A 26,055-nucleotide genomic window follows, 5' to 3' on the forward strand; every position below is an offset into this window, starting at 1 on the left:
CAGGGGACTAGGACTTATGTGTTGGGACCAGGTTTCCATCCTAACAGCAATCCCTACCATCCTGCCAACGACCTATAAGACAGGCTGCGATATGTCCCTAAGTAGCTTACCTGTGCGATCCTCACAACAATCTGATGGTGCAGGAATAATGAGAAAAACTTAGAATTGTGTAAAAACAAAACAAAACGAAACAAAACACCTTCCCCCAAACTGGGAGGGAGCTGAGAGGCCAAAAAGTGACTCAGACAAGTCCAGCTTGGTGAGTAGATGAGTTTTTTAGGACTTACATACAAGGCACTCCTGGATGGCAGCAGGACAGCTTTAGAGATCCGTGCTGCCTCCCATGCTAAAGCTGCTTTCAAGCTAATCTTCTGGCTCTTTGCCTACTGTGTGTGTGCGAATGGACTCTTCCTTGGTGGGTTCCCAGATACTCTCCAGGATGTTTGGGTTCTCAGGGACACCTGCTCCTCGGCCAGGCTCCATGACCTTGGCTCGCCACCTGCCTTCAGGATTCAGGCAGCGGCATACACCCTTAAGTAACCTGGTAGGGGACCTGTCACACTACAACAGGTACCATCATTGTCCCCATTTTGCGAGTGAAGAATTGGAGGCTCCAAGAGGATAAGAAACATGCCGAGGAATTCACGTGTGGGCTGGTGTTACCTCATACTCATGTGGTTAGCCAGCACAGGCTCAGCTTGCGCCTGGCCTCCCCTCCCCAGCACTTGTGCCTGGCTGGGCATCCTCTCACAAGCTGAACCCCTCATCTCTCACCTGAGTGCCCACCCACCTCCCACCCTGATTACCTGTGTGGATCCATGGGGTCAGGGGAACCATGTCCTGGGGGTGTTCTGCCTATGTCTCTTTCTTTGGTTTTTGAGCCCCTGGCCCTAATGCTTAAGCAAAGGGAAATGAAATAAAAATCTTGCTTAAACCAAGACCTCTGTCTGGTGCCTGACTTCTCCACTGCTATTAGATCTCAGGTGAGTGACTTGCCCTCTCTGAGCTTCAATTTCTTTATCTGTAAAATAGGATAATGATACCTAGTATGCCACATTCAAGACTGCTGCAAGCATCAAAATAGGGACGCAGGAGAAAAGCAGGACTTCAATAAATGTTGCTTCTCTTTATTCCCAGGTGTTCTGAAGATCTCAATTCGGTGTGTGTTCCTGTGCATGCGTATATGTGTGTGGTGTGTGAGTGTCCCCAAACAACTCCCCAGATGCCTTCTAGGCCTCTGACACTGGCGTTGAGGGAGAGAGTGTCCATCCCTGGAAACCTCTGCTCAGCAGGGGGACAGTCAGAGACTTGAGCATCCAACCCCCTCTTCCTGCCAGCTCTGTGCTCAGGGACCCACAGAATCAAGCAAGTTATTGAATTCAGCATACTGAATTTTATTTATTGCCACTCAGGAGGGTGGGGGCCTGCTGAAAGACAGGGTCAGGGCCCGCCCCCTGCACCCCTGGCCCAAAAGCCCGGGCCAAGAAGGACACAGGCTTCAGTGGCTGTCATGTGTTGCAGACAACCTGGTGTTGAGATCTTGCATGGTGGAGGGTGACGCTGGTCCCTGAAGGGAGATGGAGGAGGAGGCAGAGCTGGTAACAAAGGGTTAAAGGGCGCGCTGTAAGAGAGCTCTCCATTCCCACCACGGAGACAACCAGACCCCAGCAGAGGCCAAAACTGACTCACAGACACACAGCCCCATCCTTTCCCCTCCCAAAGAACTACCTTTTCAAGCAATTCCAGGAAGCTGGACTCATAGGAGGAATTTGTCAGAAAAGACTCCTTCAGCTTCAGTTGCAAAGTCATACCTGGCCCTGCGGATCCAGAAGTACAGCTTAGGACCCAGCAGTCAGGGCTGATTCCTCCGGAGACACAGCACCTTCCTGCCCACGCTCCCCGGCACAGTTCCTCTTCCCCAACAATGCCCCTCCAGAGCCTCTTGGAAGCTCAGGACTGGGGTGTCTCTGTCTCTCTCAGGGACCATGGAGTCCCACTCCCTTTCTCTGGCCTCTTCTTGCAACAGGGACCCAGGAGTCCTGCCCTCTAGCCCTCACCTGTTCCATGTGAGCTGCCAAGGAGGGTCAAGAGGAGGACAAGGGGCAGCCCAGACCCCATAGTGGCCACCGCGCTCCTGGGATGGAGGGGACACTGAAGTTCCAGTGGCCTCTCCTTACCAGGCCTGCTTTCTACACCCCACTCAAGCCTTAGCATAAGTGTTTGAGGGGAAATGGGAGGGGGAATCTGGTCAACTGGATTTTCCAGTTCTCCCAGTAAGAGAGGACCCAGGAGAGGACCATTCACTGTGCTCTTGGGGAAAATAGAAGGAGGTCCCCTCTCTTCCACTCTGTGTCCCACCCCTCCCTTGTGTCTCCAGGTTTGAGGGAGTGAGTGCTGGTCCTACAGACAGGGAAATGGAGAGGGAAGCAGGGACCAGGGAGGTGTCCCTCCTGCAGGTGTCTGGGCCCCCACCCAGGCCTGGGCCTCCCAAGGATCTTTAGAGATTAATTATTAACTGCAGTTAATTTTCATCATTCTTGACACCGAAGGGCTCAGGAATGTGGGCCCAAAAGGGAGGGGTGGATTAAGCCAAGTTTCTTCCAGAACCCACGTGTCCTGCTCCCTCAGGATTTTATTTTTTTTAAAGACTAGTCAAGTGCAGTAGTGAAAAGAGGAGAAGGAGTAGAACAAGGAGTTGGGTCTATAATGGACTGTGAACACTGCTCCCCCAGCCTTGGTGGCTTTCTAGATGAAAAATCTGGTCTTGGGAACTTCCATTGCTGAACATTCTGTTTTACTTGCTCTAATGCCTCCTAGATTGTCAGGTGGAGACACGAGTTACCTCAGACATCCTCTCACCCCTGCCTTGCGCACCCATGAAAAGGGGACATCCACCTACTCCCGGCCGAGATGCCTACAGGCAAGCGCTGGGACAGGCAAGCACAGGACAGATGTGCAGAGGGAGTTACTGACCCTCTTTAGAAACTAGGAAAGTAAGGCACAGAGAGGGTAAGTGACCTGCTAAGGTCACCCAGCCAACAAGTAGCAAAGAGATTAGAACCCATCCCTCCAGCCAGACACAGGGACACAGCAGCCATGGAAACTCGCTTGAACACACAAGGGCACAGGCCAGCATCTTCCTATCTGCCACTTCCCTATGCAGCCTCTCCACCTTCCCCAAAGCCAGCAGGACTGAGCACAGAGGGACAGAGGCAGAGAGAGCACTGGGCAGAGGCGGGGAGAGCAAAAGCAAGATGGGGAAACAGAGATAGAGGCCTGGTCTGCACTGTAAGTGTAAAGTGGGGCAACCAATGACTCCCAGACTTGCACAGGACAACAAGAAGACCACAGTGGGAAGAAAGCATGGAGGAGAAGAGCAGCAGGCACAGGAGGAACAAGCAGGAGGTAGAATTTGGGAACGTAGAGAGATCTTCCTCGGAGAAGAGTAGGAGCCCTCCCTCCCTCCCTCCCTCCCTCCCTCCCTCCCTCCCTCCCTCCCTCCTTTCCTTCCTTTTTTTTTTTTTGACAGGGTCTCATCCCTGTCACCCAGGCTGGAGTGCAGTGGTGTGATCTTCTCCTGGCTCAACCTCCTGAGTAGCTGGGATTACAGGCATCCACCACCACACCTGGCTAATTTTTGTATTTTTAGTAGAGATGAGGTTTCACCATGTTGGCCAGGCTGGTCTCCAACTCCTGACCTCAGGTGATCCACCCACCTCGGCCTCCCAGAGTGCTGGAATCACAGGCGTGAGCCACCACACCTGGCCTCCCCAACACTTTCTGCAGCCATGTGCTAGGCTCATCATTGAGTATTCCTTTATAGCTCATAAGCACCTGTGAAGTAGGTACTAGATTACCCCGATTTTAGAGGTGAAATTAAGACTTAGGCCTTGTGACTTGCCAGAGAATGCACAGCTCAGCAGTGGTGGATTCCAGTGCAGTGGACTCAGCCCTGGTGCTGAGCTTCCGAGGACTCAGGGCTGTCTGGCTCCAGAGCTGGGTTCTGACCTTCTATATCACACTGTCCCCAAACATGACATGTGTCATCCTTGGTGCCCCTAATCTCCCCTTTCCCCTTCCCTGTCAAAGGAACGGAAAGCTCTGTAAGCTGCAGCCATCTAGGGTGAGAGATGGCTTAGGTATTGACCTTCCCAGCCCACCCTTAGGTTTCCAGAAGGTCAGATGCAGTCCTAGACCCTCATGGTCCCCCTACAACCCCAGCTTCCAAATCCTGCTTCCCTGAGGGACTCATACATCCTGACTTCCAACAGTTGTACTTCTAGGAACAAGAGGATGACCTTGGGATAGGATATTTGTGTCTCCCCTTTTAAAGGAGGGTCTGGGCTGTGGATTGACTCAGACCTGGGGGACAGGACCCTAGTCCGGGAAGAGCCCAAGGGCCAGGTGGGGGAGCCCACAGGCTCTTATTCACTCTCCCCCTCACCCAGTGCTTCCTGGGATCAGGCTGGGACAGGTTAATCCCCTGGGACAGCTTGGTGACCTCTCCCCGGGGATGGAGATTCTGGTGTTGGTGGAGGCCCTGGCACACCTGGTTCTCCCGGGACTGGTAATAGGCCCCAGAGCCTTTAAAGAGCCTGGGAGATGGGCCTGGCCAACACGCTTCAACTGGTGCCACGGACACGGTGCTGGTGCTGCTCCTGGGCCTGCAGGCCTTGACTGGACCCAGTGAGCACTCAGGCCCAGACACGGGGTCTTGAGGGAGGACATGAACTTGGGATGCAGCGGGATGGCCAACTCTTCTAACCCCATTCTATGGCTTTTCTTTTTTTTCCAACAGTTCAGCTGACCCTACTGGGGACTTCTGACACAGTAACCCCAGGCCTCCCCTCTGTCTGGAAGTTTCCCCCACTGTCTCTGGAAGTCTCCCCTCTGTCTCTGGAGCTCTCCCCGGTTTCTGGAAGTCTCCCACTGTTTCTGGAAGTCTTCCCACTATCTCTGGAGGTTTCCCCACTGTTTCTGCAACTGTCCCCGCTATTTCCAAAAGTTTCCCTACTGTCTCTGGAAGTCTCCCCTCTGTCTCTGGAGGTCTCCCCACTATCTCTGCAACTGTCCCCACTATCTCTAGACGTCTCCCCACCGCCTCTGGGAGTGTCTCAACAGTTTCTTCAACCTCTGGGAGTTTTCCCAGCAGTCCTCAGTCTTTAGCTCCAGCTGTTTCTGGGAGCACTTCAGGAACAGTCTCCACATCGGCAGGTGATATTTCTGTTGCTCAGCCCATCTCTGGAGAACCCTTCCGCTCGGTCTGTAGCTCTGTGGTGGGGCTTCCTGCAAGCCTGGCAGTTTCCCAGAACCTCACTGCAAGCGGCTCCCTTGCCTTTGTGGCTATACAAGGGCTTCTCTTTCTGTTTTCCAATTCATCACCTTTTTCTGTCATGATTAGTGCCTGTTGTATCCTAAGACTCTTTTGGCTACTTCAAGGTCGTGAAAATATTCTCCTCTGCATTCTTCCAGAAACATTAATATTTTAGCTTTCAAATGTAAGTCTATTATCCATCTCAAATTAATTTATGTATATGGAGCGAGGTGGAAGTCAAGATTCATTTTTTCTTCTTATGAATATCCAGAACCATTATTTCCAAGGACCCTCCCCTGTCCCCACCATTGAACGGTGAGCATCTATCCTGAAAGTCAAGTGACTGTATTTGTGTGGGTTTGTCGGTCAGTTTTTTTTTTTTTTTTTTTTGAGATGGAATTTTTTTTTTTTTTCCTTGCCGGGGTGGGGTGGGGGGGGGCGAGCTCGGCTCACTGAAACCTCCACCTCCTGGGTTCAAGCAATTCTCTTGCCTCAGCCTCCTGAGTAGCTGGGATTACAGGCGCCTGCCAACACACCCAGCTAATTTTTTTGTATTTTTAGTAGAGACGGGATTTTACCATGTTGGCCAGGCTGGTGTCGAACTCCTGACGTCAGGTGATCCGCCTGTCTCGGCCTCCCAAAGTGCTGGGATTACAGGTGTGAGCCACTGCACCCGGCCTATCAGTCAGTTCTTACTCCAGGGCCACAGTGCTTAAGGACTACAGCTTTGTAGCAAGTCTTGAGATCTGATAGTGTAAGTTCTCCCTTTTTTTTTTTTTTAAGAGACTGTCTTGGTTATTCTCAGTCTTGATTTTCATAACATCAGTTCATCAATTTATTCCAAAAACTTGCTAGGGTCTTGCCTGTGGGTGCATTTGATGTGACTTCTGCTTTGCTCTTGCTTGAATCCCTTCTGTTTTTTCCCTCTGCCCTCTTAGGACCTGCCTCCTCCAGTGCTACCGGAACTGCTCCACCTGTGCCTGGGACTTCAGCGCTGAGTGTTGCTGTCTTCGGGGTTCCACTGCCACCATGGCTGGGTGGCCACCACATCCCCTGGGCTCAGCATCCTGGCCAGTTAAGGCACTCTTCTAGGCGTTGGGTCACTTACAGTAAAAGGTTGGTGGACCTATTCTCTCTCATTCCCCTGCAGCCACCCCTGGCTCCTTGGGAGGAGTTCAGGGATAGTCATTAGCACCTGCTTTCAACTGTGTTTTAAACCTGTCTGAGGATGTGTCTGTAGCTCAAAGGGGTTTTGGTGGCCTCTGGTCAGACCAACTGCCAGATGTCTGTTACCTGGCTGCTTTCTTGAAAGATTTTAATCTTTCTTCCTCATGATCTAATCTCTCTGTCCTGGGCGAGAGGCATTCCTTCCAGAGATCACCCCTCCTTCTTCCATCTTCCTCCTCCCCTCCCTTTCATTCCTAGAAGGGGAGCTTAGGGAATACCACGCAGGAAGTCTGATGGCAGGAAACGAATGGAAGGAAGACAGATCAGGCTCTGGTTCCCCTTAAGGACAAGAATCAGGGTGGAGTGGTGGGGAGAACTGGGGCTTGGAGGAAGGAGAGTGCCTACTGAGGACCCTCCCAGTGCAGAGGCATCACAGACCCAGGGATGCAGAAAATAGGGCCTGAGAAAGACAGTGAGGTGCGGACCTCAGTGATGAGTCTGGGACTGACAGATGTGTCCACAGGGAAGAGGCAATTGAGACTTGGATTGAAGCCCTTTAAACCCCCACCCCCAGCCCCGCTGAGATTCTGCTCCCAAGGTGATAGGAGAAAACACCAGAGAGATGAGGTCTCAGAGTCAGAGACATCAGTCACAGAAAGAAAGATGGAAAGTCAGAGGGCAGTGGGGGTCTGGGGGGCTGGAGGCACCACTTACCTCAGTCACTGGCCCTGTCTTTGTGCCCCAGGTCCAAAGCCCCAGAAGGACTCTGTCTCGGACTGGGCCATTGTGTTGATCACTCTCACCTTGTTGGCAGCAATTATCAGCCTAATGTACGGTATCAAGAAGGTGAGCAATGCTGTGGTTCAATGTGTGGGATCCCTGTGCCAGTGGGGCTGGGACCTGGTGCCCCAGGATTCAGAGGAGAACAGGGCTTTGGGGAGGGGAATGACAGCTTGGAGGGCTTGTTGCAGGGGGGCGGAAAGAGACCCCTTGTCTCAGTGGCCGAGAAAAACACCAGTCTGGCAGGGACGGTGTGTTGGGGCCACTGAAAGAGGCGGGGGAGTGCTGGAGGCTGACTGGCACGTGGAAGCACTCAACTCAGCTCTTGGCAATGAAGGACCAGTTCTGTGGAGCCACATTCACCTGGGCTTGAATCCTTGTGCAAGTTACTTAACCTCTCTGTGCTCCGGATTCTTCATTAATAATAATACTTAAATAATAATAATATCACATCGCACTGATTATGTGCTAGCTGCTGTACATATTTTAGTTCACAGCAAGCCAGTGATATAGGAAATATTACTTCTCATTTTACAGATGAGGTAATTGAGTCCTGGATGAAATGAAAATGATGGCATCCATTTCAAAGGGTGGTTGGGAGAATCAAATAAGCTTATGCAGAGAGAGCGCTAATGGTGCTTGGCATGTATTATAGTAAGTGCTCAATATACAGCCTTATTCATTATTATTGCTGTTTTTGCTCAAAGAGGAACGCTGAGTGCCTGGGTTGCCAGGAGGAAGCAGCAGTTCACGGGAAGGGCTGGGCTGAGCAGCAGGTTCCCGGGTCCCTAGATTAACCCATCGTACCCTCCCCTCATCTCACAGGCCTGCCAATTCCGGAGGGAGATGAGTCTGGGGTGGGGCTGTGGCTCTGTGACCCCTTACAGCTGCCACCATGAAGGGGAGGCTGCCAGCCAGCGCTACTCTGTCAAATGAAAGCTGGGGCAGGGGCAGCTGAGTGCCTACCCTTTCGCCTTCCTTCTTCCTCTCCCAAATAGTCTCATTCCCAGACTCCCCTATCCCATTCACCCTAGCCGGGACCATTTCCTGCAGGTAGATTCCTGGGGTCACTGGCCCCCCAGGTCTCTTCCACCCACAGCGTAAGGAGGAGTCCACTGTCAGTCACAAGATTCTGCTCTCTGTACTGCTGCCAGCCATGCAGACTGTGGGAAGGTGCCCAGCTTCTCCGAGGGCAGTTTTCTCATCTGTGGAAGGAAGGACCGGGGCTAAGTGGCCTGCAGGCCCCTTCCAGCCCTCACGGAACCCAGGTCTGGACAGCTGGAACCCCTGCCCCTCACCTTCTCTTCCCAGTCCCACCCTCCTCCCTGACGATCAGAGAAGCTCTTTAGCTGAGGACAGTCTGCTCACAGCTTCCCTTCTCACTTCCCTCCACAGGGAGCCCCCTCAGGCTGGCTCTTGAGCTCCCAAGGCCCTCCGATTCTCTCCCCTCAGGGCAGGTGCAGAACCCTCCTCTGTGGTGCCCCCTCGGTCCACTCTGGGAGGGTGGTGAACAAGTTATTGCTAAATAAAATGGCACTTCCTCCACTTGTCTCCCAGATGCTGTGGGTTTGCCCAAGTGCATGGGCTTTTGTGTCATGCAGGCCCGGAAGGGCCAAGTCTGGTCTGCCACTTACCGGGGTAAGTCATTCCCTGATCCGAGGCTCATTTATCCTCACCTGTAAAGTGAGGGTGACAGGTGATAACTCATCGGTGAGGTGCTTGGTACATTCTTCAGTACATAGAAATGCCCAAACATTGGTAGCTGGCAGGGTTGTTTCGTGACTGGCCTCTCAGCCTCCAGCTCAGACAAAGCAACATAGACTGACTGTAAGAGACTGTTTTGGGCCTCCACCTATCTCCAGGTTTCTCCACCCCAGACACCAGGGTCCTTGGGGTGGAGTTGTAGCTCAGAGAGAAGGGAAGGGGGTGTTCGTTCACAAACACTGCTTAGTGCTTATTCTAAAGCAGAGATCCTCCACTTCAGCACCATTGGTGTCCTGGGCTGGATAATTCTTTGTTGTGGAGACTGCTCTGGGCATTACAGGATGTCCCACAGCATCTCTGGCCTCTACCCCCTAGATGCCAGTAGCATCCCCCTCCAAATTGTGACAAAAATGTCTCCAGAAATTTCCAAATGTTCCTTTGTGTGGGCAAAATTGCTCCTCCCTGTTCAGAACCACCATCCTAGAGGCTTGGGTCCCTGGGGAAAGGCAGGGGGGAAGGGGACCAGTGAAAAGGGGGACTGTCAGTCACCCGTGTCCACATGGAGTTGCAGAGGACAGCCTGTCTCTGCCTTAGTTTCTCCATCCTGCAGGATATATTGCCTGGGAGGCAGGCTGCCCAGTTCTGAGTAGTCAGTCTTTGGCCTGACTCCATGGAGCCTCATTAATCTCCCATTAATCACATTAATAAGCAGTTGGCCTCCACTCCTCTTCCCACCTATTCCAGCCCTGCCCAGGGCTTAGGGACAAGTCACACCAAGTAAGGAGAGGAACCCACGTGTCCAGTTCTCCACTCCTCTCATGAGCCCAAATGCCCTGAGGGCCTGGCCTCCTGCCCTCAGGTCCTGGACCTCTCTACGGCCTTTGCCTGCCCCCACTTCCCTCAGAAAGGCATCCTCCAGCCCTGGCTTCCACTCTGTCCAGGCAGAGTGGAAACATTTATTGATTGCCTACTGTGTGCCAGACACTCTCCCAGGCTCTGATGACACAGCAGGGATCCAAGGTGCTTACTTTCCATGGAGACCCACAGCGGGCAGAAAGGGGTTGTGACTTCTCTGTGCTAGAGACCCAGAGAGTCTGTCCTCCCCTACTCCAGCCCCAGGCACTGTCACTGGGGAGACAAGTGAGTCTCTGAGCTAATGCTTGCTTTAGGCAGGAACTGAGGAAGGGAAGTAGGAGCTCTGGGGTGCTCCTAAAAATGAGATGTCTGCATTTCTGTATAGGAGCGAATGGGGACTTTGAGGCAAAGAGACAGCCGTGGAGCTGAGGTGGGAGGGAAGAGGTAGAGCGAAAGCAGAAGCCCCTGTACACTGAGCATCTCTTGGCCAAAGATCTTGGCCTCAGTCCCTCTGGGTGGCCTGACCTGTCTGTGTCCCTGGTGAGGGGTGTGACATATGTCCCTGTGGTTCTGTGTCTTGTCTCTGTCACTGCCTCTGCACTCTCCACATATTGTTGTATGACCTCTGAACATCACGAAGCACCTTTCTCTGCAGCGAGGGTCATTTGAGGGCTTTCTCTCGCCTTTGCTCTTTCACCTGATCCTCGCGGACAGCTCCACCCAAGGTGGCAAGAATGACCATGTGTGAATAAGGGGTGTGGAAGCTGGGCTGATGCGGGAGAGGTGGGAGGGTGCGCGTGAAGCTGGACACAGATCAGAATGGGAACCCCACCCCGTCCTGCTCCCAGCCAGAGCTCAGTCCTTCTAGAACCAGGCCATCCGCTCCCCACTTCCCCAGAGCCCTGGAGGTGCCACCCTAGCTTCCCTCCACTGGGGCTGGCTCCGGTGCCTGCTCCTTTCTGGTTCCTCTGCCCTGCCCCCAAATCCCACCCCTTGGCAGGCACCCAGGTGCCTGGCTCCATGACGCAGCAGCTGCGGTCTCCTCTTATCAGGGCTCCCCTGTGGGTTGGGGTGGCTCCATTTGTTTAAGACTTAGTCCTGAGGAGCCCCAGCCCCCATGACGTCAAGATTGGCTCCATATAAGGTGAGGGGTCTGCAGCCCATGGTCCCCAAGCAGCCACCCAGCTCTGACATGGCCCAGCCGGTCCACAGCCTCTGCTCCACCTTTGGCCTCCAGTGCTGCCTCCTCTTCCTTCTAGCTTCTTGGGAGGCAGGTAAGATGCCCACAGGGGGTACAGAAGACAGAAACAGCTTGTTTCTTAGTGTTCATAGGGTTGGACAACAAATAGAAATGAATGAAGGGAGCGCGCACCGGGCTGCTACAGACAGTTGTCTAGAGTGTTCTCTGCTCAAGTTTGCTGGCTAAGGGACATGTAGTAGGAGATGAAATCCAGCCTGTGCTCTGCTCTTTAAAACATGGCTCACAGGGCTGCACCCATCCAGAGGGGGTTTCTTCAAGTTTGCATAAAGACACTGTAGAGGCTGGCAGCCCTGGGTGGTGGGGGTAGGCACCTGGCATTCATTGAGCACCAACTCTAGCTCCGTGCATGGAATTCATAGCTACTCATGGTGATTTCTTTTCTTCTTCTTCTTCTTTTCTTCTTCTTCTTCTTCTTCTTCTTCTTCTTCTTCTTCTTCTTCTTCTTCTTCTTCTTCTTCTTCTTCTTCTTCTTCTTTCTTCTTTCTTCTTCTTTTTTTTTTGAGAAGGAGTCTTGCTCTGTCGCCTAGGCTGGAGTGCAGTGGCGCAATCTTGGCTCACTGCAGCCTCTGCCTCCCGGGTTCAAGCAATTCTTCTGCCTCAGCCTCCTGGGTAACTGGGATTACAGGCACCTGCCACCACGCCTGGCTCATTTTTTTGTATTTTTAGTAGAGACAGGATTTCACCATGTTGGCCAAGCTGGTCTCAAACGCCTGGCCTCAAGTGATCCGCCTGCCTCGGCCTCCCAAAGTGCTGGTATTACAAGTGAGAGCCACCGTGCCCAGAGACTCATCTCATTTCATCTCAGCATCCCCTAAGGTGGCTAATAATATCCCATCTTATAGTTGAGGAGAGTGGATTCACAGTGATTATGTCCCATATCTCACAGCTAGAGGGAGGTAAGCAGGGATTCCAGCTCCACTGCCCCCAGCCCTGGGGGGACAGATGGAGCTTCTCTCCTGAGAGCTCTGTTTTGTGCAGACCTAGCTTCCAGTCCTGACTCAGACCCATTTGCCTACTCTGGCCTTCCACACCATCTGTAAAATGGGCTGGATGCTGCTGCCCGGCTGTACCAATATTTGATGCCTACAGAGAATTTACACTGCACCAGGTGTTGCTCTAGGTACTTCATCCACGTTTACTCATTGAATCCACATGGTGACTCAGAAAAGTGTGCGTCAAAGGCTCTGTTCCTGTCTTACAGTTGGGAAACATCTCAGAGCTTTGATGAGAAAATGACTATGGACAAGTTTGATGAACAAAACAAACCCTAAAGATAAGATGAAATTATGAAATTAGTTCACTTAGTCAAGAAACGGACTGCGACTGAACCCGGGGAGCAGAGATGCTGAACACAGGGGCGATGTGGAGGGCCTGGGCAATTTGGAGGAGGGTCTCCACAAGGCAGATGTAGAACAGCAGATTCAGAGACACTGTCTACCCACTGGACAGTCATCCAAGGACAGAGCCATCCACAGGGTGATATTAGAGGCAGTGCCCCTTCCCTGAGCGCAGTCAGGTTGTGGCCAGGGGTGGAGGCAGGGGCAGGTGGGTGGTGAATGGCAGGGACTGAGGAATCTTTGAGCTGCCTCTGAAAGGTCTCAGCAGTGCAGCCTGTCTGTGCCCTGACTTGATGTCTGTCTCCCCTACCTTGAGAGTCTGGAGACAGAGGTACCAGAGCCGCCCAACACCTCCGGGCCCCATCTCTCCTGCCTTTCCTTCCCCTTCCTCTCAGGTGGATTGTCCACTGGCTGCTCTCTCCTCCTTCCATCTTGCAGCTTAAGGAAGAGGAACCTGCAGGGGGCGGAAGGGAATCCATTCCATACACAGTCGCTCTGAGATTTGCTTCAGGGTGGAGATCTGAATTCCTGAGATTCTGATGGGGCCATGTGGGTGTGGTCTTGGAGAGGAGATAGGCGTGGCTGGGCGGCATGGAGGGAGGGCTGGAGAGGACAACGGGAGCTGGCTGCTCCCATTCTGCAGATTTTGAAGACAAGAGTGAGTGGGTTACAGGTGGGGAGGGCTTGAGGCTGGGCTCGGGTTGTGATGAGGTCAGGTGGAACTGGAGTGTGAATCAGAGCTAGTGCATGGCTGTGCCCAGCAGAGAGAGAGGCCAGGGCAGGAAGCGAAGAGGGACAACTGGGATGGATGAAGCCCTTTAGTCTACCATTCTGGTGAGGGGGCCCTGATATTTGTCCACAGGACCAGTCAACATCTAGACAGATAATTAGATCCTGGAACCCAGGAGTCTGCATCATGCAGTCACAGAACCACATGTACAGTCTAGATTAAATCATCCGAGGGCAGCACAGGTGCAGTCCAGATTAAATCATCACAGGGAGGCACAGGTGCAGTCCAGATTAAGTCATCAGAGGGAGGCACAGGTGCAGTCTAGATTAAATCATCTGAGGTGGCACAGGTGCGGTCCAGATTAAATCATCACAGGGAGGCACAGGTGCAGTCTAGATTAAATCAGAGGGAGGCACAGGTGCAGTCTAGATTAAATCATCACAGGGAGGCACAGGTGCAGTCTAGATTAAATCACCACAGGGAGGCACAGGTGCGGTCTAGATTAAATCAGCAGAGGGAGCACAGGTGTAGTCCAGATGAAATCATCTGAGGGAGCACAGGTGAGGCAGGAGATGGGAATTGGGGCTGGGGTCCTTGGAAGAATCTAACAAGAACATTTTCCTATAACAAATGTTATTTGATTTAATTTCTATAACACAAATAATGTATGCTCATTGTAGAAAATGGAAAATAGAAAAAATTTGAAAGAAAAATAAAATCTCTCTGTATACTCCCCAGTCCCCAGGCAATCATTTGATTATATCTCCCTTTAGCTTTCCTTTTTTTTTTTTTTTTTTTTTTTTTTTGTAGAGACAGTTCTCTGTATGTTGCCCAGACTGGTCTCAAACTGGTGATCCTCCTGCCTCAGCCTCCCTAAGTGCTGGGATTATAGGTGTGAGCAACTGTGCCCATCAGCTTTTCTTTTTCTATGTCTGTGTTTTAAGCCACTTATTGAACTCATACTGTATAGGTATTTTAACAAGCATTTACCCACATTATTGCAAATGGAGCATGCCATTTATGGGGGTAAGGATACCAGGAAACACTAGAGATGCTCTTTTGGGAGAGCGTGCCCTGACAGAGACTCCAAGGCATCAGTTGCTTAGCAAGATGTTCTCTCTTTCTCCCTTCCTTCCTTCCTTCCTTCCTTCCTTCCTTCCTTCTTTCCTTCATTCCTTCCTTCCTTCCTTCCTTCCTTCCTTCCTTCCTTCCTTCCCTCCTTTCTTCCTTCTTTTCTTTCTTTCCTCCCTTCCCTTCCCTTCTTTTCTTTTCTTTTCTTTTCCTTTCTTTCTTTTGACAGAGTCTCGCTCTGTGGCCCAGGTTGGAGTGCAGTGGCATGATCTTGGCTCACTGCAGCCTCTGCCTCCCAGGTTCAACTGATTCTCCTGCCTCGGCCTCCTGAGTAGCTGGGGTTACAGGGTCCTGCCAACATGCCAGGCTAATTTTCATATTTTTAGTAGAGATGGGGTTTCGCCATGTTGGCCAGGCTGGTCTCGAACTCCTGATCTCAGGTGATCTGCCCACCTTGGCCTCCCAAAGTGCTGGGATTACAGGTATAAACCACTGTGCCCAGCCGATGTCCTCCCTTTCAAATGAGTGAACGAAGCAGATGGCGGGGACCTTTGGCATTGTGCATCGTTTTGATGTTGTGGGATTTGTTCTTATTCTTTTATCCCAGCTGAGCATCCACCCACAGTGTCTTGTGCTAAAGTTGGATTTTCCTCTCTGCACCTCCTGCCTATTCTTCAGTGACCAAAACAGTTCTTTTCGGGCTATGATGGTTGTACGTGGAATGAATATCTCCTGGTGAAAACTTCATAGGGAAATAAGTCACTACCAAAGTAGATTGTCTGGGGAAGAGATGCTCCTCTTGTCCCGGGGGTTTACACTGATTTGCCTCTTAGCTGCGTCAGGACCAAGGAATCCCTTGAGCTTTACCTCAGCTTTTTACAATCTATGGTTCCACAACTGTTTGATGCAGATCTAAAATTCTAAAATCTAGTTATCTGAGTCTAGTTATGGACTGTGATCCTGTGGTTTAATGACAACTGGCATCCCAGAATTGGTGGGCCAGAGGCCTTCTTTCAACATCTTTTAATCTCAGAGCTCAATTACTTAACAGCAGAAGTTGCCCTTTGGTCTTCCAGCCTGCAGAGGTCACAAATACATTTGGTTTTTACTTAATGTGCATGATGAAATGTTGTTGGCAAGGCTTCTAAGGAGTTTTCATCAGTCTTATTCTTTCATTCATTATTCAACAAATATTTACAAAATGCCTCCTATGGACCAGACACTGTTCTAGGCTGGAGACAGCAATGAACAAAACAAATAAAAATCCCTACCAGGCCAGGCCAGGCCAGGTGCAGTGGCTCACGCCTATAATCCTAATACTTTAGGAGGCTGGGACGAGAGGATCACTGAAGACCAGAGTTTGAGACCAGCCTGGCCAACATAGTGAGACCCTGCATATTAAAAAAAAAAAAAAAGGTGGGGACGGGGCATAGTGGCTCACATTTGTAGTCCCAGCTGACAGGGAGGCTGAGGCGGGGGGATTGCTTGAGCCCAGGAGGTCAGGGCTTCAGTGAGCTGTGACCATGCCACCGCACTCCAGCCTGGTGCAGAGTAAGACTCTATCTCAAAAAACAAACAAACAAACAAACAAAACAACAACAACAACAACAAAAACCCTGGCCGGATGCAATGGCTCATGCCTGTAATCCCAGCACTTTGGGAGGCTGAGGCAGGCAGATCATGAGGTCAGGAGATCGAGAATATCCTAGCTAACACAGTGAAACCCCATCTCTACTAAAAATACAAAATATTAGCTGGGCATTGTGGCACGTGCCTGTAGTCCCACCTACTCAGGAGGCTGAAGCAGGAAAATCACTTGAACCCGGGAGGTGGAGGTTGCGGTGAGCCCAGATCGCACCACTGCATTCCAGCCTTGGCGACAGAGCGAGACTCCATCTCAAAAAACAAACAAACAAACAAAAAACCTTGCCATTGTGGAAATTTAATTGTATTTATCACATATCAGAAAGCGATGAGTGCTGTGTTATTAAAACACAGCAGAGAAAGTGGCCCAGGAATGCAGAGGCTGCTGTTTTCAAGAAGGTAGCCACAGCAGGTGAGAGGTGGATGGAGTAGGCACGGGGGTAGGGCTACTGCTCAGGCTCCCCTTACTACCAGGAGAAGGACAGGGCAAAGCATGAGATTATTTCAGAGACTACAATGTGGATTCAACAAACATTTAAACAGCTTCTGTGCTCCAGAGTCTTCCATGGTCTGTACTTCCTTTAATTCTCACATTAAGCTGGTGCAGTCAGCATCATGGTTATTTACAGTCGAGAACATGGAGCTTCAGAGCACTTAAGTGACCTGAGCAAGAATGCAAGACCACTGAGGGACCGAGCCTGGATGTCAAACCTGTCCTCTGATTCTTTAAGGCCAGTGGAAATTGCCCTTTGCATTGCTGCCAGCTCATTTATTCACTCAATAGATGGTCATTCATCCCTTATCATGTTTAAAAACATCTGGGGCACAGTGAAAAGTCTAATTTTGCCAATTACTTAACCTCTTTGCCTCTCCTTTCCCCACCTGTAAAACAGTAAGATCACAATCCTCACTTCACAGGTTCATAATTATTTGGTTAAATAAACAAATATATGAACAGCACCTTTCAGGGAGTCCACACATGTCAGTGTCTTTCCTTCTTTAAAAGACTGGGCTGACCTATTGGCTGTGGACTGTGGTCTTAACCAGCAACGATCTGGGCCCGGGAGCCCAGGATGTGTGTTCAGATTCTGTCTCAACCTCTTACTTGCTGGGTGTCCTTGAGAAGATTACTTAACCACTCAGAACCTTGTTTCTTCATCTATAAAGTTTGGAGAATAGGATAGTTCTCAACCTCAACAGTTTCTTGTGAAAAGTAAATAAGTTAATGTATGCCCTCACTTGTAGAACCTGCCTGTCTCATTGTAGAGCTCCAGAAAGGTTGCCTGTTGCTATTGTTGTGGGACTATGTACAGGTCACTTTTCCTCTGTGAAATGTAAATTTCTCAGATGTAAAATAGGGGAAGTTGACCGCTTCTAAAGAGCCTTATGGAGCATTGGGAGATCAATCACCACAGAACAGAATCCAGAAAGAGAATGTCTGTGAGGCCACCAGCCATGTCCTGGGGCCGGGGAAGGTGTCCAATAAACAATAGCTATTACTGATATTGCTGCCAAGGAGATCAGGTATGGGATTGGGACAGTGGAGTGCAGGCCTGATCATTCAGCCCCATTCTCTCCCCTCACTCTCAATTCCTTTCAGAGACTTGGGCTTCTCTATTACCTTCACACCCTCCTTGTCCCGCCCATATTTCTTTCAAGGACTAAGCTCCCCAGGCCGATTCTGCCCATCAGCAGGCAGGTGGACTGTGGTTTCTTGTGACTGGGAATAGGTCCAGGTTCCAGTTGCCGCCTTGAGCTAACAGGGACCAGAAACCTCAGTTATGTAATGACACTAACTTTTTCACTCTTTGGTGATCTCTTGGCCTTCACTCTTTTGGCTAGGTATCAGAGACATCTCCTGTGTCTCCATCAGGTTGTTTTTCCATGGAATTAAGGCGTGTATCTGTCCACTGATAGGGGTGTTTTCTCTCACACCCTGTCCTTAAACATAGTCAGTCCCTCCCGCAATCTAGTTGCCTCGTTTACTCCTGTCAGGACCCCCAAGCAGATATCTTTTCCTTTCAAGATGGCCCCCTTCATCTATCCCCAGTTGGCTTGAAATGTGTGAAGAGGGGGACCCAGTGGGGTGACCATAAGGGTTGGGTCATCTCATCCATTCCCCTCATCCAACTTTATCACTGAAATGAAAGCTCCCCATCTCCTTCCTCTACCCATCCTCCATTCTTCTTATACATCTCTCACTCACAACCTGTGTCTACCTGCTAATCCCTAGGGAAGTTCTGCCAGAGGTCTTACCTCAATTTTTCACACTGTTACATTTGGGATGGTGTTAGAATGTTATGGAAAGGTGAAGAGTCTAATGTTTATTTCTGGTCTTCTCAGCTATGCCATAGAAAGAAGACTCCATTCCATAAGTTACAGACCCTAAAGGGGCACCTGCAAAGTAAAATGCTAGTCCATACATGCCCTCAAACCTTATCATTGGATAGGCATGGCAGGGAGTGGAGGTCGTCAGGCACTCTAACAACTGTAATGTGAAGTTGAAGGTAACAGGACAGAATGATGAATAAAGACCTTTTCAAGCACGGAAATGAAGCTGGATTTTATCTGCTTAGACGGATCAGAAAAGATGCCCTAAAGCCAGAAGGCCTTGAGATGGAGAGTTGAGGAGATGTGGAAAGGGATGAGGTAGCATGCTTGCTGAAGGCACAGCCTGAGCCTAGGGGCTGGAGGTGAGAATGGGGAATAGATATCATAGTATTCAGAGCAGACTGGCTGGGGAGTCATATCAGGGGGAACAAAGAGATCCCCTAGAGAAGGAGGTGGGAAGGGGGAGTTGGAGAAGAACATGGGGGAAGTTTCTTATTTGCCTCTCTCCCTCCACAGGTGCTACTACATTCCAAGAATATCAGAAAACTGGGGAACTCTCAGCATCCGATCACATATTTCCCCTCACTCCAGGCATTGTTTATAGTATCCCTTTTGATCACATTGTTCTGCATTCAGGACAAACACCTCCAGAGCTCCCTAAATCTACAGAAATCCATGAGCAAAAACGCCACTGCAACACCACACGCCATTCTAAGCCAACTGACAAGCCTACAGAAAACTCCAAAACTACAGACCACAAAAGCTCTACAGATAATCATGAGGCTCCTCCCACTTCTGAAGAAAACTCCAGCAATCAAGGGAAAGACCCAATGATCCGGAACCAGCGCTCTGTTGATCCTGCTGACTCCACTACCACACATAAAGAATCCACTGACAAACAACATATAACGCCAGCACCCAAGAGCAAAATAAATTGTCGTAAGTCCACAATAGGCAAATCAACGGTAACAAGAAAATCAGATAAAACTGGAAGACCTTTGGAAAAGTCCATGAGTACTTTGGATAATACAAGTACCACCTCACATAAGACTACAACTTCCTTCCACAACTCAGGCAATTCACAGAACAAGCAAAAAAGCACATCTTTTCCAGAAAAAATCACAGCAGCCTCAAAAACAACATACAAGACCACAGGAACCCCAGAAGAGTCAGAAAAAACTGAAGATTCCAGAAAAACAGTTGCCTCAGACAAGCTCCTGACAAAAACTACAAAAAACATACAAGAGACCATATCAGCCAGTGAGATCACACAATCTCTAGCAGAGCCTACAGAACATGGAGGAAGGAGAGCCAATGAGAACAACACACCAACCCCAGCAGAGCCTACGGAACATAAAGAAAGGACAGCCAGTGAGAACACCACACCATCCCCAGCAGAGCCTACAGAAAATGGAGAAAGGACCCCATTGGCCAATGAGAAGACCACACCATCCCCAGCAGAGCCTATAGAAAATGGACAAAGGACCCCATTTGCAAATGAGAAGACCACATCATCCTCAGCAGAGCCTACAGAACACAGAGAAAGGACCCCACTGGCCAATGAGAACACCACACCATCCCCAGCAGAGCCTACAGAAAATAGAGAAAGGACAGCCAATGAGAAGACCACACCATCCCCAGCAGAGCCTACAGAAAATGGACAAAGGACCCCATTTGCCAATGAGAAAACCACATCATCCTCAGCAGAGTCTACAGAACATGGAGAAAGGACCCCAATGGCCAATAAGAACACCACATCATCCCCAGCAGAGCCTACAGAAAATGGAGAAAGGACAGCCAATGAGAACACCACACCATCCCCAGCAGAGCCTACAGAACATGGAGAAAGAGCAGCCAATGAGAACACCACACCATCTCCAGCAGAGCCTACAGAAAATAGAGAAAGGACACCCAATAAGAAGACCACACCATTCCCAGCAGAGCCTACAGAAAATAGAGAAAGGACAGCCAATGAGAACACCACACCATTCCCAGCAGAGCCTACAGAAAATAGAGAAACGACAGCCAATGAGAACACCACACCATCCCCAGCAGGGCCTACAGAAAATAGCGAAAGGACAGCCAATGAGAAGACCACACCATTCCCAGCAGAGCCTACTTCCCAGCAGAGCCTACAGAAAATAGAGAAAGGACAGCCAATGAGAACACCACACCATCCCCAGCAGAGCCTACAGAACATGAAGAAATGACCCCATTGGCCAATGAGAAGACCACACTATCCCCAGCAGAACCTACAGAAAATGGAGAAAGGACCCCATTTGCCAATGAGAAGACCACACCATCCTTAGCAGAGCCTACAGAACATGGAGAAAGGACCCCACTGGCCAATGAGATCACCACACCATCCCAAGCAGAGCCTACAGAACATGGAGAAAGGACAGCCAATGAGAAGGCCACAGCATCCTCAGAAGAGCCTACAGAACATGGACAAACAACAGTCAATGAGGACACCACACCAGCCTCAGCAGAGCCTACAGAAAATGGAGAAAGGACCCCACTGGCCAATGAGAACACCACACCATCCCCAACAGAGTCTACAGAACATGGAGAAAGGACAGCCAATGAGAAGACCACACCATCCCCAGCAGAGCCTACAGACCATGGAGAAAGGACACCATCAGCCAATGAGAAGACCATACCATCTCCAGCAGAGCCTACAGAACATGAAGAAATGACCCCATCGGCCAATGAGAACACCACACCATCCCCAGTAAAGCCTACAGAACATGGAGAAAAGACTACATTGGCCAATGAGAAGATCACACTATCCCCAGAAGGGCCTACAGAACATGGAGGAAAAACTACGTCAGCCAATGAGAAGATCACACCATCCCTAGCAGAGCCTACAGAACATGGAGAAAGGACCACATCACCCAATGACAAGATCACCTCATCTGCAGCAGAGTCTACAGAACATAGAGAAAGGACTACATCAGCCAGTGTGATCACACCAGCCCCAGCACAGCCTATAGAACACGGAGAAAGGACCACATTGGCCCATGAGAAGATGACAGAAGTCACAAAAAAGTCCACAGATCACCCAGAAAAGACCACATCATCCACAGAGAAAACCACAAGAACCCCAGAAAAGCCTACGCTATACTCAGAGAAGACCACATGCACCAAAGGGAAAAACACACCAGTCCCAGAAAAGCCTACAGAAAACCCAGGGAACACCACACTGATCACTGAGACCATAAAAGCCCCAGTGAAGTCCACAGAAAACCCGGAAAAAACAGCAGCAGTCACAAAGACTATAAAACCTTCAGTCAAGGTCACAGGAGACAAATCTCTCACTACTACCTCTTCTCATCTAAATAAAACTGAGGTTACTCATCAGGTGCCCATTGGTTCTTTCACCCTCTTTACATCTAGAATGAAGCTGAGTTCTATCACATCAGAAGCCTCAGGCAACAAGAGCCATCCATACCTCAATAAAGATGGCTCACAGAAAGGTATCCACGCTGGACAGACAGGGGAGAATGATTCATTCCCTGCATGGGCCATAGTTATTGTGGTCCTGGTGGCTGTGATTCTCCTCCTGGTGTTCTTTGGCCTGATCTTCTTGGTAAGGGACAGATGTGCCCCACAGAAATCAACCTATGGGATAGGGAATTGAGGACACATTAGGGGTCAGAGTTACAGGGAATAATGAGTCTAGGAAAAGAGACATGGCAGAAGTGGGAGGAACAGTAATAGAGGGAGAGTTTTGGTGAAAACTAAGGAGAAAGACAATAAATACACAGGAGGCAAAAAGCTGGAATTGGGGAGAAGGCTGTGGCTGAGAATGAAAGGGTGTGAAAGAGAAAGTTTGGGGGGTGGAGAGTCTGGGGTATGATAATAGGAGGTATAAAGACAAGGAGAATATGATAGAGTGGGGAACTGGAGATGGAGCTGGGTCTCATTGTATTGGATCTGGAGCTGGAATAAACATCAAAGTTTGGATGGAATCTTGAGAATAGAATCAAGACCTGAGGTGAGTGTTGGAGAAAACAAATCGCAGATTGTTCTCATTCCTCCTTTCTCATCCCAATCACAGGTCTCCTATATGATGCGGACACGCCACACACTAACCCAGAACACAAAGTACAATGATCCAGAGGATGAGGGTGGCCCCAATTCCTACCCGGTCTACCTGATGGAGCAGCAGAATCTTGGCACGGGCCAGATCCCTTCCCCACGGTGATCTTGGAGCAGGCGCCCAGCCCTGGCTCTTCCATGCTCTGCCCCTTTCCTGGATGAGGAACTGGACTCACAATTTCTATTTCCTGGACTACAGGAAGGGCAAAGAATACTGATGGTTACCAGTATTAACCCTTCCTCTGTTCTTAATTGAAATTGGTTGGGGAATGAGGTGATAAGCAAGGAGGGTGTAAGTTTAGGGGACAAAGAAGAAAGAATGAATAATATGAGCAGACATTCCCTGTAGAAGGTGACAGTCTGAGAATGAAAAGGTGTTTGATGGACATGTCGTGGGGGCCCAATGCAGAACACTGCACTGAGTCCTAAAGGAAGGACAGGAGCCTTATAGGCAATGCCCCAGACTGACTCGTGAGTGGGGATTATGAGGAAAGGAGGGACTGAGGGCAGAGTCTCTGGGTTTCAGGACAGCATTATGTTATTTCCATTCACTATTACTTAAGAGTTTGTGTGTAAACAGGCTCATCTCTGAGTTCTCAGGACCCTTGCCCCCCCATTTTTTTAAATGAAAAAAACAAAAAACAAAAAAAACGGATCCAAGAAGAAAAGAGAATTTATTTCCTTCTCCACTCTCTCCATGCCGTGGAGAAAAAAAAGTCCAGAAGAAATCATAAATATCTCTCATCCACATGGTTGCTTCCTCTTCCTCCCAAATCCCTTAGTTTTCCTAAACGTCTACAGTGGACACTCTGTTGGTTTGGCTTGCTGGGTTGTGGGTGGACACACGAGGAGGGGATTTTTATTTGGCCAGAAGTCTCACCCACTGATCTCCATCCCAGACCTTCCCTGATGGTGTCTCAGCATTTATTTTCCTGTCTCTTCCATCAAAAGCCAGCTGTGGCTTTATCTCGTAAAAGTTACCCATCTTCTCTACCATCCCCATCCTCTCTCCTCCCACCTTCACCCCAGATTCCAATTTTCCTTCTGGTAGGCATTTCATCTGTGTGTGTTTTCTGGATTTTCTCTCTCTCTTCTTACGGCCATTTCACCTTATTACTGATTGGGCAGAGGGGGAAAAGGAGAATGATGATGATAGTTTCCTTCTGTCTATTGACCTTTTTTATAATAAAGTATAACATGTTTATAAAGGGCATCATAGTTATTAGACTATCCATTGGGAGAAAGTTCTGACTGGCGTTCCTGGCTCTGGCTGAGATCTTACAGAAGAGGACGAGCCAGAGGAGCTGGAGGGCAGGACTGGCAATCTATGGAGGGTCAAGAAAGGGGAGGCTGAATTTCTATTGCTCCAAAAATGGCTCCTTTCTGGGTTTAGATAAGAGCCAGCCTCAGTCCAGGCTGGGTTTATTTGCATGGTGACAAAATGAATAGAAAAACCTGTCAATTAATAAGCAAGTATTTTAAAGCAACTATTATATACTCTGTTGAGGATATAAAGAAGTATAAGACATAGTTCTCACCTGAGACACAAAGACATGAAAATTAAAATTAAATAATTCAAAAAGAGTTGTCACAAGTTAGGTGCTATATAGAATAAAACAACACCCTAATTCATTTAGCCCAACTCCGTGAGCATCTACTGTGCCCCCTATTTATGTTAGGACACCAGCCCTGCTCCAAAACCGTTCTGTGCCCATGTCAGTCCCAACAGAAACCTCCCATCACCCATGCAGCCTTGGCTCTCTTACCAGAGGAGTATGGCATCGTCATACTCCTAACAGAACAGGTGCTCTAGCTTGCTGCCAGGCTCCTAAACCTAACTCCATCCAGAATCAAACAGCAGGGCCACAGATCACTCGCTATCTGCTCCTTTGGGCATCCCCATTTGTTGAAAGCTGGAAACCTATCATGGTCAGTAATCCCAACCCTGACACTGATGTCACTGAACTATCTGGCCCTGGCTGGGCTGGGAAGGCCCTTATTACTGAATCTCCCACCAGAGACCTGCTCTGCTAAGGGCAAGATTGAAGCTTGACTCTCAGAGAACAGGCATGCCAGGTGCCAGAGGGACCCAGACTTAGGCCCCTGGAGAAAGGAGGCAGAGGGACACCTGGGTTCTGGAAGGGGCTGGAGAGCCCTCGAGAAAAGGAGGAAGATGCCTGGATTTTAGTTGTCTGGGTAGATGGTGACTCAGCCTGTGGCATCTGCCAGGACAAGAGTGTCTCTCTGCCCTGGGAGGGATGCAGAGACCCCTAAACTCAGCCTGGACCCCAATTCAAAAACAAAACGAAATAAAAACACCTTTGCCTCTAGAGTCTTAAACATCCAACCGGACAGACACCTCCCTTATCAAGACACCAAAATGCAGCACTGGGGGTCAAAGGGTGTATAAGGGGGATGGAGAGGTTCTTCGCCCGGCAAACGCAGACTGTGGGCCTTGGGGCGCGGCGGGTGTCTCCTTCCCACTTCCCTCTCTATTCCTCGCTAATTATCACTTTGAAATCTAGGCGGAAATCCTTTAACAAGCTCCGGGGCTGGGCCCTCATTAGGGATAATTACTTAATGAGTAGGACGCGAGGGAATGCGCTCCCTCGGCCCTCGGGGAGTACACCTCAGGGGAGCGAGTGCCCCGAGGGCAGGAGGCGGCCGGGGCGCCGGAAGCTGCTGTCCGGCGGAGTCGCAGCGGGGGTTCCGGTTCCCCAAGACTGCGGCCCCCCCTCGTTCCCCCATGTTCCGCTTTGCGGGCGGCTTCTGATCTCTCGCGGACAGCTCAGATTAGTGGCTCGAGGCCACCGCCCCCCGCAGCGCCCCAGCCCGACTGCGCCGAATCCCCTCCTCCCAGCCCACAGCCCCCAGGGAGGGGCCCGGACTGACAGGCCTGGGCGTCGCTCCTACCCCCGTGACATTGGCCATAAAACTGACACACGTTTGTGCTGTGCTTTCACGTACATCGCACCTGTGATCCTCCGATCACCTTGCGAGTTATGAGGCCTGCTTTACAAGCCTTATAAGAAGTTACAGACCTTATAAGAGTTCTTGTAAGGCCTGCTTTACAGATGAGAAAACCGAGGCTCAGAGAAGAGCCCTGTTCAAACCCACACGGCTCCTATGGAACAGAAGGCTTGCTTTATTTTCTCCAAGCCTGCATTTCACTTTGTTCCTCAGTGGAGCCAGGTTCTCTGACACCGAGGCAGCTCCACCTGGTTGGGTGGGATGTTATAGGGACCACCTAAGGAACAGGGTGTAATTGAGATTTGCGCGAGGGTGTCCAGCCCCTTCTTTCAGAGTCCAGGCCTCCCTTTCCAGCCCCTTGAACTTCCAGAGTCTTCTTCTGGCCTCACCGCCAGTATCCCAGGTCAGGGATTTTTCTGCCAGCCTCTGTCCCCAGAGACACATTAACTGGCCTCATAGTCACAGGCTGTGCATCCTCCCCTCACAGTGCCCAGCTGTCCCTGGACACGTGCTGGCACAGTAAGAAGATCCAGTGATTTGGAACACAGTCACCTTTATTTTCCTCCCCTCTGCCTCCTACAAAAACCTCTGTCCCAGAAATGAGACATCCCTAGAGAAAACAGGTTTCTGCTGACCTCTGGCTGGGAGGGTGGGTCTTCTCTCCTCCCACAGATTTGATCCCCTTGTTCTCTCCTGCTCCCTGCTTCTTCCCTCGTATTGTCATGGCCTTAAGATGCCCCGCCCTGGAGAGGGAGGGTCCAGAAGTTATGGCCTCCCCTGCCTGGTGGCA

At 50.2% G+C, this 26,055-nt stretch overlaps 2 protein-coding genes across 2 annotated transcripts; one reads left to right on the top strand and one right to left on the bottom strand.

Moving 5' to 3' along the window:
* Window positions 1-1,373: 1,373 nt before the first annotated feature.
* Window positions 1,374-2,193, bottom strand: SFTA2 (surfactant associated 2). Its single transcript, XM_032140983.2, has 3 exons — window positions 2,058-2,193; window positions 1,729-1,817; window positions 1,374-1,595 (listed from the first exon to the last, which is right to left on the bottom strand). Exons 1-3 carry the CDS (start codon window positions 2,116-2,118, stop codon window positions 1,509-1,511), a joined length of 237 nt encoding a protein of 78 aa, XP_031996874.1. The 5' UTR covers window positions 2,119-2,193; the 3' UTR covers window positions 1,374-1,508.
* An 8,819-nt stretch (window positions 2,194-11,012) lies between these two features.
* MUCL3 (mucin like 3) lies at window positions 11,013-22,401 on the top strand. The gene is given in 4 exon segments (XM_032140984.2): window positions 11,013-11,094; window positions 18,711-20,309; window positions 20,312-21,783; window positions 22,255-22,401. Coding segments are annotated over 4 exon segments (3,300 nt in total).
* Window positions 22,402-26,055: the final 3,654 nt, after the last annotated feature.

Source organism: Hylobates moloch, unplaced genomic scaffold, assembly GCF_009828535.3.
Source record: "Hylobates moloch isolate HMO894 unplaced genomic scaffold, HMol_V3 SCAFFOLD_20, whole genome shotgun sequence".
Taxonomy (NCBI): domain Eukaryota; kingdom Metazoa; phylum Chordata; class Mammalia; order Primates; family Hylobatidae; genus Hylobates; species Hylobates moloch.